The sequence below is a fragment of the Notamacropus eugenii genome, chromosome 7, assembly GCF_028372415.1.
Source record: "Notamacropus eugenii isolate mMacEug1 chromosome 7, mMacEug1.pri_v2, whole genome shotgun sequence".
Taxonomy (NCBI): Eukaryota; Metazoa; Chordata; class Mammalia; order Diprotodontia; family Macropodidae; genus Notamacropus; species Notamacropus eugenii.
In genome coordinates this window covers 4,437,542-4,455,423 of record NC_092878.1, presented here as the reverse complement: position 1 = coordinate 4,455,423, position 17,882 = coordinate 4,437,542, and the positions used below count along the sequence as shown (strand labels likewise).

The window sequence follows — 17,882 nt, the reverse complement described above, 5'->3', positions numbered from 1 at the left end:
CAAGCTCTAAGGCATCTTACCTTAGAGATCATTCAGTATAACTTCTTTTCCATAACCTGAAGTACAGAGATGGGTTGGCTGTTTTCCTCAGCTAGGATTTCACCCAGATTTGGATGAAATGTTCCCTGACGGCAAGGGCGGTGACTGTCTCTCAAGACTTGAGGCTTCCTCAGGTTGGAGGGCAGGTCCCTAGCTACAAACTAGAGAAGCTGAGTTCTGAGGCTAGGCAGTGCCAGAGTACAGAGCTGGGAGATGGAGAAAGATGCCTGAGGCCCTGGGCCAGAGCAGTTAGACAGTGATCCTGCGTACGGTTTATATGTGTGTAGTTGTAAGCACGCCATCTCCCCCCTTAGACTGTGAGCTCTCTGACGGCAGGGACTGTTCTCTTACCTTTCTTGGTCTATCCAGTGATCAAGGACAGTGCCTAACACAGAGCAGGTGCTTGACAAATGTCTACTGTTCACCCGCTGACTGCCTGCTTGCCATGAAGCAAAGGGGGGACTAGAGGGAATAAAAGGTGACACTGGAAGGGAGGAAGGGGCCAGGTTCTGAAAGGCTTTTTTTAAATGGAGAATTTCATATTTGATTCTGTAGGCAACATGGAACCCAGTGGATCTCACGAAGTGGGGGTAGTGACATGTTCATGTATGTGCTTTATGAAATGACCTTGGCAGCTGAGAAAAGGAGATTTTAGAATGGAGAGAAACAAAGTAAAGAAACTAATTAGAAGACTGTTGTAATAATACAGAGGTAGTAAAGGCCTGTACTAGGGTGGTGGCTATGAAAATGGAGAAAAAAGAATATTATGAAGGTGGAAATGACGACACTTCGTATACACGCAAATGACACTGAGGCTGTACACCTGGGTAAATGGAAAATGATGGTGCCCTTAACAATGTCAGGAAAATTGGGGAAATGGGGATCAGTTAGGCGGTGCAAAGGATAAACACAAAGCCTCGAGTCAGGAAGACCTGAGTTCAAATTCATCAGACACTTAGTAGCTCTGTGATCCTGGGCAAGTCCGCTTACCCCTGTGCTGCAGTTTCCTCCTAGGGTAACAACAGCATCTATTTCCTAGAGTTTGGGCAAGTCCGCTTACCCCTGTGCTGCAGTTTCCTCCTAGGGTAACAACAGCATCTATTTCCTAGAGTTGTTTTGAGGATCAAGTGAAATAGCAATTGTAAAGTGCTTAGCATACCTGGCATACAATAAGCACCATGTAAATGTTAGCTATTCTTATTAGCTACTATTAGTTATTAGGGGAGGGTTTTAGGGAAAAAACAATGAGGTCTGTTTTGGACTGCTGGTTTGAGGAGCCTGCCAGAGATGTCCAAAAGGCAGCAGGCAAGCTCAAGAGATCGAGCTTAGGCTATGTGTATAGAGGCTACACCTGGACAGAGAGGCAACTGAGGAGATTACCAATCGAGATAATCTAAAGGGAGCAAAGAGGGCCTAGGACAGAAACTTAGGGCATACCCATGGTTAGTGGATGTGACCTGGATACAGACCCAGCAAAGACTGAGAAGGAACAGCCATAAAGGTAGGAAGAGTACTGGAAGAGAAAAACGTCACAAACACTTCAAGAGGAATACATATAAAGGAGGAAATAGTAATTGAGAGCACCGAATGCTGCAGAGAGGACAAGGGAAGAGGAAGCTATAGAGAACTTTTTCCCAAGAAGTTTGGCTAAGGAAGGGAGAAAAATCTAAAGGATAACAGCAGGGATAGTAAGATCTGGTGAGGCTAATTAGGGCCAGAGATAATGCATACGTTTGTAGACATCAATGAAGGAGCCAGCAGACAGAAACAGAACATTATAGAAACAGAAGAATTGACAATGGCACACTCTCCTGGACAAAATGTAAATAAATAAGATCAAGGGTACACGAAGAGAGCGGAATGTGTTGAGGAAAAGGGCCACCCCTTTGTCAGACTGGAATAAAGGAAAAAATGATGGCACATGAACGTAATGGAACATTATCGCTCCACTGTAAGAAACGAAGAACATGTTAAACACAGATAAGCACAGAATGACAAATAAAAAGTGAAATAAGCAAAAGCGAGTAATAATGCAAATGGAAGAACAACAAGAAAAACCAAACACTGTAATTATACTGACCAACTCTGACCTCCAAAGAGACACAAGAACGTACTCTCCCCTTCCTTCTGTGCAGGGGGCGGAGGCCAGGAGTGAGACACACTGCACACACTACAAGGCTTGGTTCATGTGCTGGGTTACTACCCAACCTTAACTGCTTTTCCCCTACCCTCATCTAAAAAATTCTTTGTTTTAAGAGATGCTTTCTGGGTAGGAGAGAAAAGGATATATTGGAAATGAAGAAAACATGAAAACAAAATATGGCAATAAGCAAATTTTAAATCTAAAACACATACTAGGTTAGAAACAGCTAGCCTGTCAGTATCTACAGGTGTCATTACTTATTAGGCAGAGATCTTCGCAGCTGGATGAGGATACAATTTAAGAGCAGAGGGCTAGGAAGCTTTAAATTTTGTTCAGCTAGAACACTTATTAAGCTCCTAACTCTTATAATGTACTGGAGATATAACAGACACTGCCAAAAAAAGTTTAGATTCTACTGACATTCAATACATGAAGACAAGTAAATATGACCTGATATAATTTGAGAAGGTAAGAGTAACAGCGACTTGATTGGGGACAAAGGAAGCAAAATCAGGAGATGTTATTTGAGATAAGCCTTAAAGAAAGATAATTCTGAGAGACAGATTTCAGAAAGTACATTTATTCTAGGCACAGGGATGGTTTATAGAAAAGCACTAAGGCAGAAGATGGAATGTAGAGTTCAAAGAATAGTTAGGATCCCAATATGGATGAAATGCAAATGCAAGAAGGGGACTAATATAAAATCGTATTAGAACCAGACTGTGAAAGGCCTTGAATGCTAGGCTAAGCGATTGAGTAAGAAGCCACTGAATGTGTCTGAGAAGGCAGAGGGTCTTAGGAAGATTACCTTCACAACTATGTGGAAGTTGGACCAGAGGCAAAGAGATCAGTCTTAAGGCTTTTAGAGATGAGATGTGTTGGAGACCTAAAGATTTTGAAAAGTGGAGAAAAGGAGAAAGATACAAGTAATATTGTCTAGACAGAATCAACAAGACTTAACACTGATTTATGATGGGGGGAGAAGGGAGTGCAAGAGAAAACAGTCAAAAACAATTCTAGCGTTGTGAAACAGAATGGCTAGGAAGATGGTGCTCCCTCAACAGAGATGAGAACGAACACAATTTTATCTTGAACACATTAAATTCAGAGTGCCAATGGGATATACTGGTAGAGCTATGTGGAAGGCAGTTAGCTATGTGGGACTGGAGTTTAGAAGCTGGATATATAGATCTGAAATCTGTGTGATGATAACTGAATTTATGAAAGCAAATGAGACCAGCAAGGGAAACAGAAGGTGAGAACAGGAAAGAAGAGGATACTGAATAGATAGGACATTGGAGTGAATCTACACATAAGGTGATGGATGATGATCCTGCAAAGAGTTAGACAGAGTAGTCATACAAGAAAGAGACAGCAATGTCAAGGGATTGCAAGGGAGAAGGGAGGGCTAACTGGTATCAAAAACGATAGAGGTCAAGGAGGATGAAGTCCATTCTAAGGAAAGGACATTAGATTTAACAGCTAAAGGGTGAAGAAAGTTCTACCAATGAAAGCTGGTAAATTCTCTATACTTTATGGTCTTCAAAGCGCTAACTAGGGCCTGAAAGATTAAGTGATCTACGTAGGATGATATGGTGTGTATGTTTATTTCAAAGGCAAGGATCTGAAGTCAGGTCTTCAGTGTTTCAAGGGCAACTCTCTGTCCCCCTTACCATGTTGCCACTACAACAAGCATCTATTAAGGACCTACTACATATCACTCACTGGTTGCTCACAAATTATAAAAACAAAATAATAAAGGCACAATTTTGTAACAGCTTTTATCCTAGAAGTGGACCACAAGTGTTCCAACCTTCACAAACTCACTTATCTTTAAGCCTCTAGCAATATTTAATGACTCACAAGTGCCATAACACAATGAAGACCTCGGCCATCTGCTCGTTACCTGCTCCTTAACACTGTGATGGTGCTGGGCCGCCATCTCCTCCTCCTGTTTTCTCAGAGCCTCTTTAATGGCCGCTTCCTTCTCTTGCAGCGCGTCTTGCTGAATCTTCCACTGCTGCTCTTCAATCATTGCTTCCATTTCTTTCTTGGAAATCACATCTGGGGTGATTATTTGGTCAGTTTGGATGCCACAATCAAAAGTCTTCTTTTTCATTTCTTTTATAGTTTGATCCAGTTTAAACCGCCACTCCCTTTCTAACTGCTGAATAACTTTGTCTTTGATCTATGTTTTTGAAAGAAAAATTTTAGAAAAGAAAAATCCTTGAATAAGTAAGAGCCAGGGTTCATATTTGTCAGCCAAAGGAACAACCACAGCTAATACATTTGAAAACCATCCTAGACAATGATTAGACATGGGTTAGGAATTTAACCAATGAAGATATAGTCTTAGAAACATTCGGAAAATTATTCTTTGACCTTATCTTACTTCTAAATCCATAGCTTTGTTAGTATACCAGAGAAGATCACAACCCTTCCTTGTTTTGGTAGATGGCACTTCATAAATTGTTGTAGCCAAAAAATACCAGCAGATTAGTAGTGTAATGAGCTCCCTTGGATGAATTTAACAGTTCAGGTGATGAGACTATCTGAACTTGGTGGCTTGGCCCTTTCAGTTTAGTAGGACCTGCTACAGCCTGTGCCCTACTGGCATAGCCTATCAAGAACCTAAGGTTACCTCTAAATCACATATAGGCATTCACGTAAGACCATTAATGGAAAATGAAACTAATTGATGCTAGAGAGACCTCAGAGCCCATCCAGTCCAACTCCCTCCATTTCACAGATGAAACACCTGAGGTTGCAGGGATGCTAAGTTAAGTGACGGGTCCAAAATTCTACTGATAACTGGTAGCAGAGAAGAAAATAAAAACCATCTTGTGACTCTGAGGCCAGTTCCTACTGCCATCAGACCAGAATCTGAACAGGAATCTTCTACTGTATTTTTATAAAACTTGAGGATAATTCAATCTTTTTCCTGGTTGTTACACTGACACTGCAAAGATGGCATGGTAGAATGTGGAAATCTTTTGTTGTGAATGATGTATTTAATACCAGCTACAAAAGGATTCTTTTCACATTTGTTGGTTGGTGTGAAATTCCACTCAGCGAGTCGTGGATGTGCTTCACTGAACTCATCCAAGGGGGCTCATGAAGTGTAAACAAAAGAGCCTTGTTATAAAACTGCTGCACGTATAATAATATGGTCCAGGGGGAATGACCTCATTAAGGCCAATAGTAAGCAAAGCTGGTCCGAGCTTGCTCCAGCCCTGAATCATCCCCTTCATCCCCCTCCCCCTTTATACTTCTCACTTAGTTTTCACTCATATTAACACCTTTGCTGATCCTGTCCACTAAGACCCTACTGCCCTTTTCAGGTGTCTAGCTAACTAATCCCGTAAAATAAATGGAACTAAGTGATATTGGGGGAAAAAAGAACATTTTTATTTTAACAAGGTCTTTTAATATCTTACCCTAAAGGAGTAACTAAAGGTAGTAATTATGGTAGTTAGTTCAGTTCCCAGCATCAGGAAGGAGTGGAGGAAGGGGAAGGATGATGGTACACGGATGGGAAGAGATGGAAAAAGAGGAGGCCTCTGTGCCTCTCAAGGCAAACCCTGGAGGTGTAGACCAGTGTTTAAAAATCCTCCAGTGCCTTTCCATTATCTACAGCAGCAGTGTCAAACAAATATAAACTGGGACTACTCAATCACATTGAGGATCCTGGGCTTAGAAAACCACATTTTAACATTTGTATTCTATTTTTATTTGTTAAATATTTCCCAATTATATTTTAATTTGGTTCCAGCTGCACTTGGGAGTTTTTAGCTGCGTGTGTGATGTCCCCAACTACAGAATAAGCCTAAATTTCTTCACCTAGCATTCAAGCCCCTCCCCAACGTTTAACCCCAACCTATCTACTACACCCGACTTTACGCACTTGATACTGGAATCAAATGGAAGAACTTGTTGTTCCCTTAGTACACTCTGTGAATTTCCACCTCTGGGCCTTTGCTGAACTAAAGCTGTTGCAATACCTAAAATGCTCCTTCCTGCACCACCACTTCCCTCCACCCCCAACCCAGGTTCACCCATCCATTTCTTTCCCATCCCTCAAGGCACCATTAAAATACCATCTCTCTAGAGGCTTTTTGTGGTCTCCCTCCGCTCGCCTCAGTCCCTCTTCCTGCTCACAGCCCTTTTGTCCCTCTTATGACATTCAATATTACTGTACTGTATCACAGTTATTAGTGTGTCTACCTTATCTCTTAAGACTTTACACTTTATAAATGACTGAACTGTGGAATTTTCTTCCTGGCATTCACAATCCCCTCCCCCTCCTGCAGTGCATGCTCAATAATATTGGCTAAATGAGTGAAAAGCTGAAGAAGGAGTCTATTTAAAATAGCAATCTTCACTCTTGCCTTTCTGAGAAACAACTTGGAGTCACATGGCCCTGCCTGACTCTCAAACATCCTGAGCACTGAGCTATTGACGTTCGTGAGTCTCCCTAGTCACTCTACTGACTCTCTGGCACGTGTAACACTGAATACTGAGTATAAATTATTTGGGTAGTCTATAACTACCCAAAGCCCTTCCTTTGGTAAAACGAGGTCACTGGTTCACGTTCAGTGACCCAACAGGGGTCAGATATAGCCTTCCTGTTACCTAAGTGATGGGAGAGGAGGACAGAAGAGGGCCAGCAACTCAACAACACAACACTTATCACAGCTCTCTTCAGCTTACAGAACACAGCTAGTATCCTGGCTCTAAGAATTAAATTTAGTAAGCAGTCGAATATTTATACACTTGGCAAACAAAGTCCCATGTCTGTTTTAAGAAGGTTAGTCTAAATAGATCATTCAACAGTACATTTTTTAACAGATATATTAAATTAGCCCACACCTCTTTCTGTTCATTCTCCCACCGTGTTTTGGCTAAGATTTCTTCATTTTCAATTTGCTGTTTAACATCAGTTTCTTTTTCTTTCAGCCCCTGGCTCTTTGTCGCTGTAATGGTACATTTGAGTTTTTCTTCAAGTTGTACCTTGAGTTTGCTTAGGTCCGCCTCCTTTTCTTCTAAAAGCTGTTTCTTGAGCTAAGCAAAATGCAAGCAAATAACTCAACACAACCTTATTACTCTGTTAAAAACTTATCAAGCTAACTGTATTTAGGACATAATGGCATTAGAGTGTCATAATCCACACAGATTCTAACATGCTCATCCTAAATCTTGTAGAAATCCGTTGTCACCACACACATTTATAGGACAAAATCTTAGATTGCTACATTAAAAGAGAAATACTCAGCCCTATGAGTAAATCACATGTGCCATAAAGATTCTTATAAAAAAACAGTTTTCTAAAACAAATAATTTTGGATGGCCCAGAGTACTTGGTATTGTTGATTTGGTTCTAACAACTTTCCAGGCAGCCTATTTACTCAAATAGCCAACAGCCCCTTCCTTCCCTTTTGCCTTCCCTCTCCTAGTACAGTTTGTTTCGTATTTCCACACTCAACTAAAACTAAAGCTTCTCAAAGGCCCTTTGCTTATTTGAGTTATTTCTAAAAAGCAGAATGCTAAGAAGAAATAGCTTGGAAAAAATGGAATTAAAATTGCAGAGATACTTAGAGTCTTTTTAAAAAATGGTCATAGGTGGCAAAGAGGAAGAAAATGAAAAGGAGGGGGAAAAAGTAAACAAATGTGCTAATTCTATACATTAAATGCTGTTGTGACCCCTGGTCCATGCAACCTATTTCCCTATACAATACATGACAGTGCTGGAGGAGAGGGGAGAGCTGAGCTGGAGGTGCCCCCATACAAACTCTACTAATACTCTACCAAGGAGCACTTACTCTTCAGCTCCACTCACCTTATCTCGTATCTTAAACATCTTTCATCACCTCTACCAGGAAAATTCACCCAGACACCAGAAAGCCCAACAAAATACAACACAGAGTGAGACTATCTCCTTGTTAAAACCAAATGCATCTTCTATTCCACTAACAAAATATTCTCCAGGGCTGTTCTGACCATCCCACTCCTTTTTTCAAAGACCTTTCATGCATGAAGGATAAAAGCCAAAGTCTGAACAAAATCCATAACATTCAAGGCTCTCAGTATTCTGCCCTAAAGTGTATGTGCTGCCTTTGGCCCTGCCCCCTTCCCCATCACACATGCTGGTGAGTGGGACTGTCTGTGCAGATGTTTCTGTTCATGTTTTGTGTGGGGGATCCCTGCCTGCCACAGTAACCAGGCAGGGGTGGGGAAGCAGACCATTTTTAGGGAACCTTTCTTAGCCACTTGCTCAGACCAGGATGTGAGCAGTGTGATCCTTAAAAGGGCGAGTCCCACTGCAGCTTCCAGCGAGAAGACGCTCCGATGGCCTGGACCGCCTACGTACAGGTTGTGACTACAGCTCCCAGCGTATCCACACCTGCTGCTTTGTCCCTGCCTGTTGCCACAGGACTCTGAGGTGTGTAATAATGGTGAAATGGTATGGGTGATGTCTTTTAACTCGTGCATAAACTGGATTTAAGTGGGGCAGAGCTGCATGGAGTGGTCAGCCTCCCTCTCTCCTCCAGTCACCACAGTCCAGGGGCAGCAGAGTCAAGACAGCTGGTGATGTCTCAAGATGCATGTTTTACGTCTAACCAAGCTCCTCGTGCTCCACAGTGCCTGCTTCAGCTGAAGCCTTAGTGAGTGCTGGAACAAATTGTTCTCATCCGTCCACTGCACCAGAAGAAATCCTCATATGCTTGGTGCAGACATCCCCCTAACTCACAGATGGATTTGAGACCCTCAGTTACCCTCAACCTGGTTTAGCCCATCTGCCAAAATGGCTGCTGCCCATGCTACAGACTCTTGGAGCCAGAGGTGAGAGTCAGGTGCAACAGGCGGACATCAAAGGTGGAAAGCAGTCCTCACACCATTATAGCGCCAAAGCGGGGCAGCCACAATTTTCCAAACAAGCTTAACACCTCTGCTGATCTCCTTCTCATGCTCTACCCCTTTTCGTCATCGGAAGTCTACCTATCATTCAACCTCCAGCTAAAATGCCACTTTCTATGAAAACATCCCTAATCCCCATCACCTCTTGCAACGCCAAGTCTTCTCCCTAAACTTCCAAAGCACTTTTTGTATCTCTTATGTCACTCACTATATTCTGCCTTCTAGTATCCTCACAGCTAATTTTTAAAACTTTAAAATTCATTTTTAAAATGTTCACCACTTAACGACCATTTATATTTTTCCTCCCACTTCTCCCCACTTTATGTCAACGTCGAGTAAAACCAATTCCTACACTGGCCACGTCCAAAAACATACGTCCATGCATATTTAGTCCAACCTTTCTTTCAGGAAAGAAATGAACAATCTTCATCATAAATCCTCTGGAATTATTATTATAATATAATAATAATCACTATAATGATTGTCAGACCCTTGAGACAGAAGCTGTGTTTCATTCAATTTCATGTTGCCCACAAGGCTTCTCACTTAAAGGCACTCCATGCATATTTGTTGAACCAAATCCCTAACTCTTAAAACTGGAAATGTTATTTATAGCAAAATGTAGCTAGAAGAATGCACTTACATGTTCTTTAGCTAGCCACTGCAATTAATTAAAATGGAGATTTGCCTGCAGTTCTAAAAGAATACCTGTTATTACTTGAGCACACGTGTGCAAGGATGCATGTGCAAACACAGAGCCTATCAAAAGTTACTTATTAGCAACTGAAAGACCAATTTTATAATCAATTAGATGCTTCAACTTTTCCAATAAATTTAAAAAAAAAACACTCCTGGAAAAAGAATTGATTTTAAAAAACAAATCATTCCTACACATGTGCCAGCTGTTATGCTCTAAAAAAGAAGCAAACTAGAGATCATCTTCTCATTTTAATTTCCAAAACAGATCCAAAAGCTTAAGACCCTAGTTTCTAAGTGGTTTAAGACATCATTCTAACATTCAAAGAGCCAACATCAATTAAAATAAGTTAACTTTGGAAGTTATTTATTTACCATATATTATATATGCATTATATTCTTTGATGTATTCATCTGTATTTTAAAAGAAACCAAAATATAAACCAAAATTTCCAACTTGCTCATCAGACATTCTTTTTTAAGTTGCCATACCAATGATTTGTCTTAATATAGTTTCATAAGCCAGAAATCTCTCCAGATGGCATCTGTTCAGACCTTCAACAAAATTCCTAAATCTTTCATGACTTCCCAAAGAGAACTCTGCAGGTTGGTTCAAAAAGGCAAGGAAGCAAGACTGCTGTCTGAATGAGATCCTCAGGTGTTGCAAGAAGGAGAAAAGGGGATGTCATTTCTTCTGTTGAATTTACTGCTTGAAACTAACCAAGAACAACTCGAGAGCATCAAGAGGAGAGTTAAAAACGCTGAAATAACAAGATCCTATTATCCCCAGAGCTCTAGCCCAAGATAAACCAAGTCATCCACAGGAATGGAAAGGAAGAGAACAGACTGTAAAAAAGGCTTTCTGAAGGAGATCACAATGAATACTTTTCTATCACTTCCTTTTTTTCATAATTCTTTATTCATAATTCTTATCACATCCATTAATGAGAGCCTGGGTTTATACCTCTTTCCCTTCCCCTGCAGTAAAAAAAAAATCTAAGGGTCAGAGTGTAGAGTATTTCAAGGGCCTCTACAGATGGTTTTAATGCAATGGCAGGCAGGGAGTTCTAGATGGTCCAAAAATAATAATGGTCCATGAAATCTCCTGACCTGAAGTCCCCATGGTCAGAAAAATCTGAGAACCACCATTCACCTACTTCTGAGACTTTTACCCCCTAAGAAATAACTTGTATGAAAAGATGATTCAAAGCAGACCCAATTTTTCCATTGTTTTAATGGATTTAATGCTTTACTTCCAATATCCTGTTGAAATACAGATCATTAAAGTTCAGCAGGGAACAAAATGAGCTCTATATATACTTTCCCCTTCTCATGGGAAAGGAGGAATTGAATAAAATCCTTTTGAGTTCTTGTAATGAGAACTATGACAGAAACCCAGTATTAATTTGTACCATACCATCTCTTCCTTAGCCTGCTGCTCTTTCTCAACTGACTTCCTTATGGTGGTCTCCAGGTTGTCTTTCTCTTTGCAAACTGCCAGGTAGCATTCTTGTACAGCTGCCATCTCTTTATTCACCTTATCCAAGTCAGTGCTTGACATACACAAATAGAACAGAAAACGTTTCAGTCACAAAAATCAATGGTAACATTTCCTTATTTTTATCTTCAGCAGCTTTCGTGTGCAATTATAAAGGAGACGGCAAATCTTTGTTTTCCTTACCTAAGTTGCAAACGATTGGATTCATAAACTTCAAGGAGCTGCTGTTTTTCTAGAGCATGCTTTGCTAAAAGGCTCTCACGTATCTGGTTCTTCATAGCCTCATGGTGTTGCTGAAAAGTTCTCTCACACCTAGCAACGGAAAGCAATCACCTAAATTCCTACTCCTCTCCTCAGCCTACAAAAACCTAAAAAGCTCTTCCTTCCTTTCGCAGCCTTTCACAGGAGTGAGTTACAAACAGGGTGAATCTATTTTTCTTTCATCAAAATGACAAGCTACAATGACGACAAAAAAAGACTAGACTAGGAATCGAAAGAGCTGCGTCTCAGTTCTGGTTCTACTACTCAATTGTAATTCTACACAAAATGCAGGAAATCACTGAGATAAAAAAACTGCTTCTAAAGGAAAATGCATCGCAAATTCCACCTGGGAATATCAGGAACACGTCTTGCTTTCGTGGCACAATCGCAGGGACCACAGTCTCCTCTGCAAAGAGAGCAGAGTGGGGCTGTGGGCTGAGTTCTGATCACTGTGGTCTGAGAAGGAAGGGGTGATGTCACCTTCCAAATGGAACACCTGCTTTTGCTGCCACGGGCAGCACAGGTGGACAAGATAAAAGTGGCCATTTGCACATGACTGCTCGGGTGGATGTTCATAGAAAGGTCTATCCATTCAACCTTCTCACCAAATCAGTCTGAAACTGAAAGCAGCTATCAGGTCCCTCTAGCACATTTACCTTTCCACTGTTTCTTGTTTATCACGGTCAGAATCTTGCACCATCTGCCTCATTTGGCTACATAAGTCCTGGTTTGTATTTTTCAACTTTTCTTCAGTTGCTTTAAGTTCCTGGATACAAAAGAAAAACCAGTTAGGGAGAAGGCGTTGAACTCTGTTCAATTTTGTTTCCCCTAGTAATCTTCATCCTTCACTTAGCCTTGCCTAGCATACATTTATAGAACATCATCCAAATAACAAGATATCTCTCTTAGCAACCTGTTTAAGATGCACTATGACCATCTATATACATGGCATTATTTCCTACTATAAGCTCAATGAGGGCAGGGCAACGTTTTCTCCAAACTCTGTGGATCATCAAAGACCTAACAGAATAATTATTCTATAGGCAGTAGTTACACTTAATACATGATTTGAATTGGGGTTTTGCTGCAGAGCAGGCTAAGTTTATTTCTTATAACTTATTTCTTTATAATCTGTTAGGAGGAGTGCTTTAAAAACTTGCATTTATTTTTAAATTATGCTGAAGTATCTATTAATCAGAACACTTTGGCTAACCCACTAAAGAGAGGAAGTTGGAACTGAACTTAATTATGTCCCTATAAGTTATAAATTAGTTCCCCAGCCAGAAAGTAAGGGAAGATAACTGGAGTTCATAGTCCCCTAGAGCCTTATAAACCTAAGCACTATCATCAAATTCCGTTCTCCTCTCTTATCCGAAACTTCTCTAGTCTTCGTAAAATATAACAAAAGATTACAATCACCTTGTTTTCCTGTTGCAAAGTTTGAATTTCATTTTTAAGTCGCAGAATATCTTCTTTGACTACTTTATCACAAACAGAAGAGTCATGCCATAATCGATTGGGTGATTTCTCCACATTGATTGCTTTAGTCTAAAAACAGATTGCCATCATAACACGTAAGACTTTTAGGAAGCATAATTAACCCCCCCCCCCCATCTTACCCTACCACTGCCCAATGTAGTTTCTATCTATTTCACCTCTTCATATCCTTATCTCCCCCCTTAAGGAAGATGATCTCTTCACCTGCATTCCTAAGTATAAAGACAAAGGTGAGAGTTTTAACTCATTCCTAATGGGGAAAGTCAATCTTGGAATTCAAACACTCTCAACGAGTTGGTGAAACTCAAGGTACATTCTCTTTATTCTTAAAGATTCACCTCCACTTTTCTGAGCTACCTATACAATTCATCTTTGACCAAAAAAAAAAAATCAATTTTTAATTCTTTCCAGCTAGTAGCCAAGAAGGAAACAACCAATATATTCTACGTGAATGCCTGCACTAAATGGTGTAAGGATCAACAAAGGGCACAGCATGTACCTGCCATGTTCCTGTATGTACTTGTTCTGCCAGTGCCTACACTAAAAAGGGAAACAAAAAATGGCCTAAGACCAAGGAAACTCACAGTGTTTCCTAAAAGAAGTTTAAAAAGGAGCTTGTAAATCATCCCTATGTCTAATTAAACAATTTTTAATGCAGTTCTGAACTGTGTAGATGAAAGGGTTAGCTGGACAGAATGGAAACCAAAGGAAAACATGAAAAAACCCTATACATTGTCCAGATGAAGGAAGAGGAAGGCCATAGGAGCTAGAAGGGGCTAGATGGTTGCCACCACTCTGCTTAGGAATTTAAGAGCACGTACAAAGAGGTGATGCTTCATTTTGACAGGTCATAATCGCTGACGCCCAAATCACAGGCACAACTAGTCTGACCTCTCAGGGAGTGAAATGAGCTAAAGTTATGGTGGCGTTGGGATCTTCCAGGGACAGCAGACTGAAGGATGGACGTTTAGGTGACAGAAAACACACTAAAGGTACTCAAATTGTGATCTATACATCTTATTACTATGTTTTATTTGTATCATCTACTAATATCCCATGCTCCAATGCATCTTCATGGAGATGATCCAGCAGAATGCACACAACAGCAGATCTACCAAGCTGGACTACCTGTGAGGATGAGTCTAACACTCATCATCTGAAAGACTAATCTAAAGGAGAAGCTCAATTCTACAAGGTTGGTCACAAAGTGACTTTTATTTGTTTTTTTTTTTTGTCCCCAACACGTGATTGTGTGTGTGTTCGTCCTTTGTTGCTGAAGAAGACCAAGCCATCAGAGAAATGATGACATGACTTGTCCTTGACTTTGTTTTGAGTGAGGGAGGGCTATGTAGGTCACCAGCCTCACTTTCTCCTCCACAGCCATCTGAATCCAGTGACCAGGTATTCATCAGGATGACTGGAGATGACCCAGGAGGAGGAAGTTGGGGTTAAGTGACTTGCCCAAGGTCACACAGCTAGTGAGTGTCAAGTGACCGAGGTGAGATTTGAACTCAGGTCCTCCTGACTCCTGCACTGGTGCTCTATCCACTGCACCACCTAGCTTAAAAGGCATGGAAAGGTTAAGAGCTATATCCATGGAACAGCTAAACCACTAAAATGAAAATCTTTAAAATAAACACACATACACACATATATGAACAAATACATACATGCATACATTTTTAACTACAAGTTTTTACAAATAATTTTTAGCTACAAATCTTTACAAATATCTCCTAATAATGTTCTTTACAACTCATGAAGTAGGACAGTACAATTATTATTTTGAGTATTTTACAGAAAAAGGAAACTGAGGCTCATAGATGTTAAGTGATTTCCCCAAGGTCACACATGGTTTAGTAAGTGATGAAACCAAGCCCAGAATGCAGGCTTTCTCATTTCTCATTTCTAGTTACTATTAGGAAGCACAGTGGACAGAACGCTGGGTCTGGAATCAAGAAGACCTGAGTCAGATACAGCCCCAGACCTTTACTAAGTACTCCTAGGCACGTCATTTGCCTCAGTTTCCCCATCTACAAAATGGGAATGACCATAGCACCAACCTCCTGGAGTGGTTGTGAGGATAAAATGAGATAAAATTTTTCAAGTGCCTAGTACAGTGCTTGGCACAGAGTAGGCTCCATATAAATGGTAGCTAGCATTATCTTCCATTAGATCAGAGGTTAAGCTCTGTGAACTTAGTTTTTAAAAATGTCTTATTACTGTATTTCAATACCATTAATTTCCTTTGTAACCATATGTTTTATTTTATGCATTTAAAAACATTCTGAGGAAGGATCCATAGGTTTTGCCAGACTACCAACGGCATCCATGACACAAAAAAAGTTCAGACCCTTTGCACTAAGCTGAGCTCCTGCTTTCAGACATAAAAATAATTACATGACTATGACAAAATAAAGAGCTTATTTTCTTCTAGTCAGTGAATTATTCTGAAGACATTCAGGGGGAGTTGTGTGCTAGTAATGAAGCGCTCCCCCTTCTGGTAGCTCCTTAGAATTATAGCTGGAGGCCCAAGGACACTGAAGTATTTCAGGAGGGTTTAGGGAAGCAGTTCAAATCTAGACCTACAGGGAGTGGCGGTAATGTCATAGCCATGCAGAGAGACTTTGACAAATGCTCTTCTGCTGATTACACCCTGACCAGACACCCGCCTTACTGCTGGGCATGGGGGAGTGAGTGTCAAAAGAACCACAGGTTTGGGAGCTGGAACACTTGTTTCAGAATTTAAGTCATGTGACACTGAGCAGGATAAGTTTGCTTCTTTACCTAAATGGGATAATAAATCCTATGACAAATAAACACGAATAAATACCCAAAAATCTTACTGAATTTCTAAGCTCTAAGTCCAACAATGGAGCGTAATACTAGAGATTTGGCGACAATAAGCTTTAACTCCTTTCAGATATGCCTTACACCACAGAGGAAGAAACTGAACTTCATAAAGTCACAGAGTCCCTCTGGGGCCTCTCAGTTTCCTGATCTGAAAAGTGGACTAGACAAAATGATCACTAAGGTCTATTCACAGTTTAAATCCTACTGTGGCACTGCTGACAACTTCTTTCTCAAGAAGTAAAATTAGAAAAATGTAAGATTTTCAAGGATTCCATTATTATCATATTGAAGAAAAATTTCAATTCAATCAATATTTATTAATCACCCACTATGCACAAGGTACTGTGTATGCTAAGTGCTAAGAACATACGTATAAAAACAAAAATAAAACAGTCCCTACTCCTAAGGAGTATCCTACTTTGACTATGGGGATGGGTAAAAAACATAGATATGGATAGGAAAATATAAAATACATGTGAAATAATAAAAATTTCAAGAGGGACAGAACAAAAAACAGAGTGAATGAGGAAAAAACCTCCTGAGGTATTAACTGCACCGTGAGTCTAAGGGGCTCCAAGAGGGGACAGTAACGAGGGAGTGCATCACATTCATACGAGGCGGCACAAAAGGGAGAAACACAACACCAGGTACAAAAAACAACTAATACACCCACTTATAGAAAAGAGTGTGTGTGACATGAAGTAAAATAGAGCTGCAAAGGCAAGAAGGGCCAGATAACTGGAGATCTTACAGGCCAGGCTGAGAATCACCACAACCCTCCGTAAGATAATCATTCGTTTCACAAAAACATTATTCAATGTTCTATTTGGAACTGACTTTGATTACTGCTCAACAAATATCTCTTCAGACCAAAACCTTGAGATTTCTCTAAAACAGAGAGCAGGGTCTGTTATATCAGAATGAATGGGGCTCTGTTTCATCTACTCCTTTTAAGCAATGATCATCTATACATATGTGGGGCAGGGCACAAGGCACAGCACCTTCACATAATAGAATACGTGAGGAAAGGAACACTAAGGCTTGGAATGAAAAGGCTTGGATTGGATTTTCCAGAAAATTTTTAACTGGTATTTTTCATTGTGGCACTCAGAAACACTCATAATTATTCTGGATAATCTTCAAATTGTGCTCAAAGCTGGGATCGTCATTTAAAAAAAACTACTGTGGCATCTTAATGTTTTAAAGCTTCAGGATGGATGTTAGTCATGAGGTCTAAAGGAGCGTCATCTCTTGAATGTGGCCCTTTGATTCATCTTTCAGGTTGAGAAGTCAAAAAAGATATAAAAACTGTCCAAAGTGGAGGAAATTCTTAGCTCATCAACACCTCCTGACATAATAAATGTTGTGTTATTCAGTCATTTCAGTCGTGTCTGATTCTTCCAGACCCCATCTGGAGTTTTCTCAGCAAAGATTCTGGAATGGTTTGCCATTTCCTTCTCTAGCTCATTTTTTACAGATGAAGAAACTGAGGCAAACAGCGTTAAGTGACTTACCCTGATTCACACAGCCTGTGTCTGAGGCCAAATTTGAACTCAAGTCTTACGATGACTCCAGGCCCAGGGCTTTATCTCTACTGTGCCACCTAGCTGCCCCTGTGACGTAAGTAGATTGTTTTAAACCCTCCCCACCCCACTATACAAAGGCTCATGGCCTTTTAAACAAACAAAAACTATGCCAGAAGAGGATTCATCTGATTTATTCCTGATTCAGCCAGTCAATATACATTTATTAAGTGTGTGCTATGTGCCTGGTACTATGCTAAGAGCTGGGGTTACAAAAAAGGGGCCCTTTTCCTATCTCCCCTTTAGCAGTTTATTCCAGTTTTTTCAATGCTTTTCCCTAAGGTTATTTAAAGTCTCCATTTCTTGTTCTGGTCATTTGGGTATTTTGTATTTTTATAGATCCTTGCAGACTTCCTCTGGATTCGCAGTTTTCCTGGAATATAATTCTGATCATCCT

At 40.4% G+C, this 17,882-nt stretch overlaps 1 protein-coding gene across 15 annotated transcripts in view; it reads right to left on the bottom strand.

Moving 5' to 3' along the window:
* The window catches only part of CEP152 (centrosomal protein 152), a 105,600-nt gene that overhangs the window by 30,032 nt on the left and 57,686 nt on the right, over window positions 1-17,882 (bottom strand). For 12 of the 15 annotated variants that reach the window (XM_072624706.1, XM_072624708.1, XM_072624707.1 and 9 more), the window contains 6 exons: window positions 12,972-13,100; window positions 12,209-12,318; window positions 11,475-11,603; window positions 11,211-11,346; window positions 7,052-7,243; window positions 4,089-4,370 (listed from right to left, as the gene is read on the bottom strand). In XM_072624706.1, the coding sequence (XP_072480807.1) occupies window positions 4,089-4,370; window positions 7,052-7,243; window positions 11,211-11,346; window positions 11,475-11,603; window positions 12,209-12,318; window positions 12,972-13,100 (978 nt within the window). The remainder of the gene's footprint in view (window positions 1-4,088; window positions 4,371-7,051; window positions 7,244-11,210; window positions 11,347-11,474; window positions 11,604-12,208; window positions 12,319-12,971; window positions 13,101-17,882) is intronic. The other 3 variants (XM_072624712.1, XM_072624711.1, XM_072624717.1) reach the window with 1 other exon arrangement.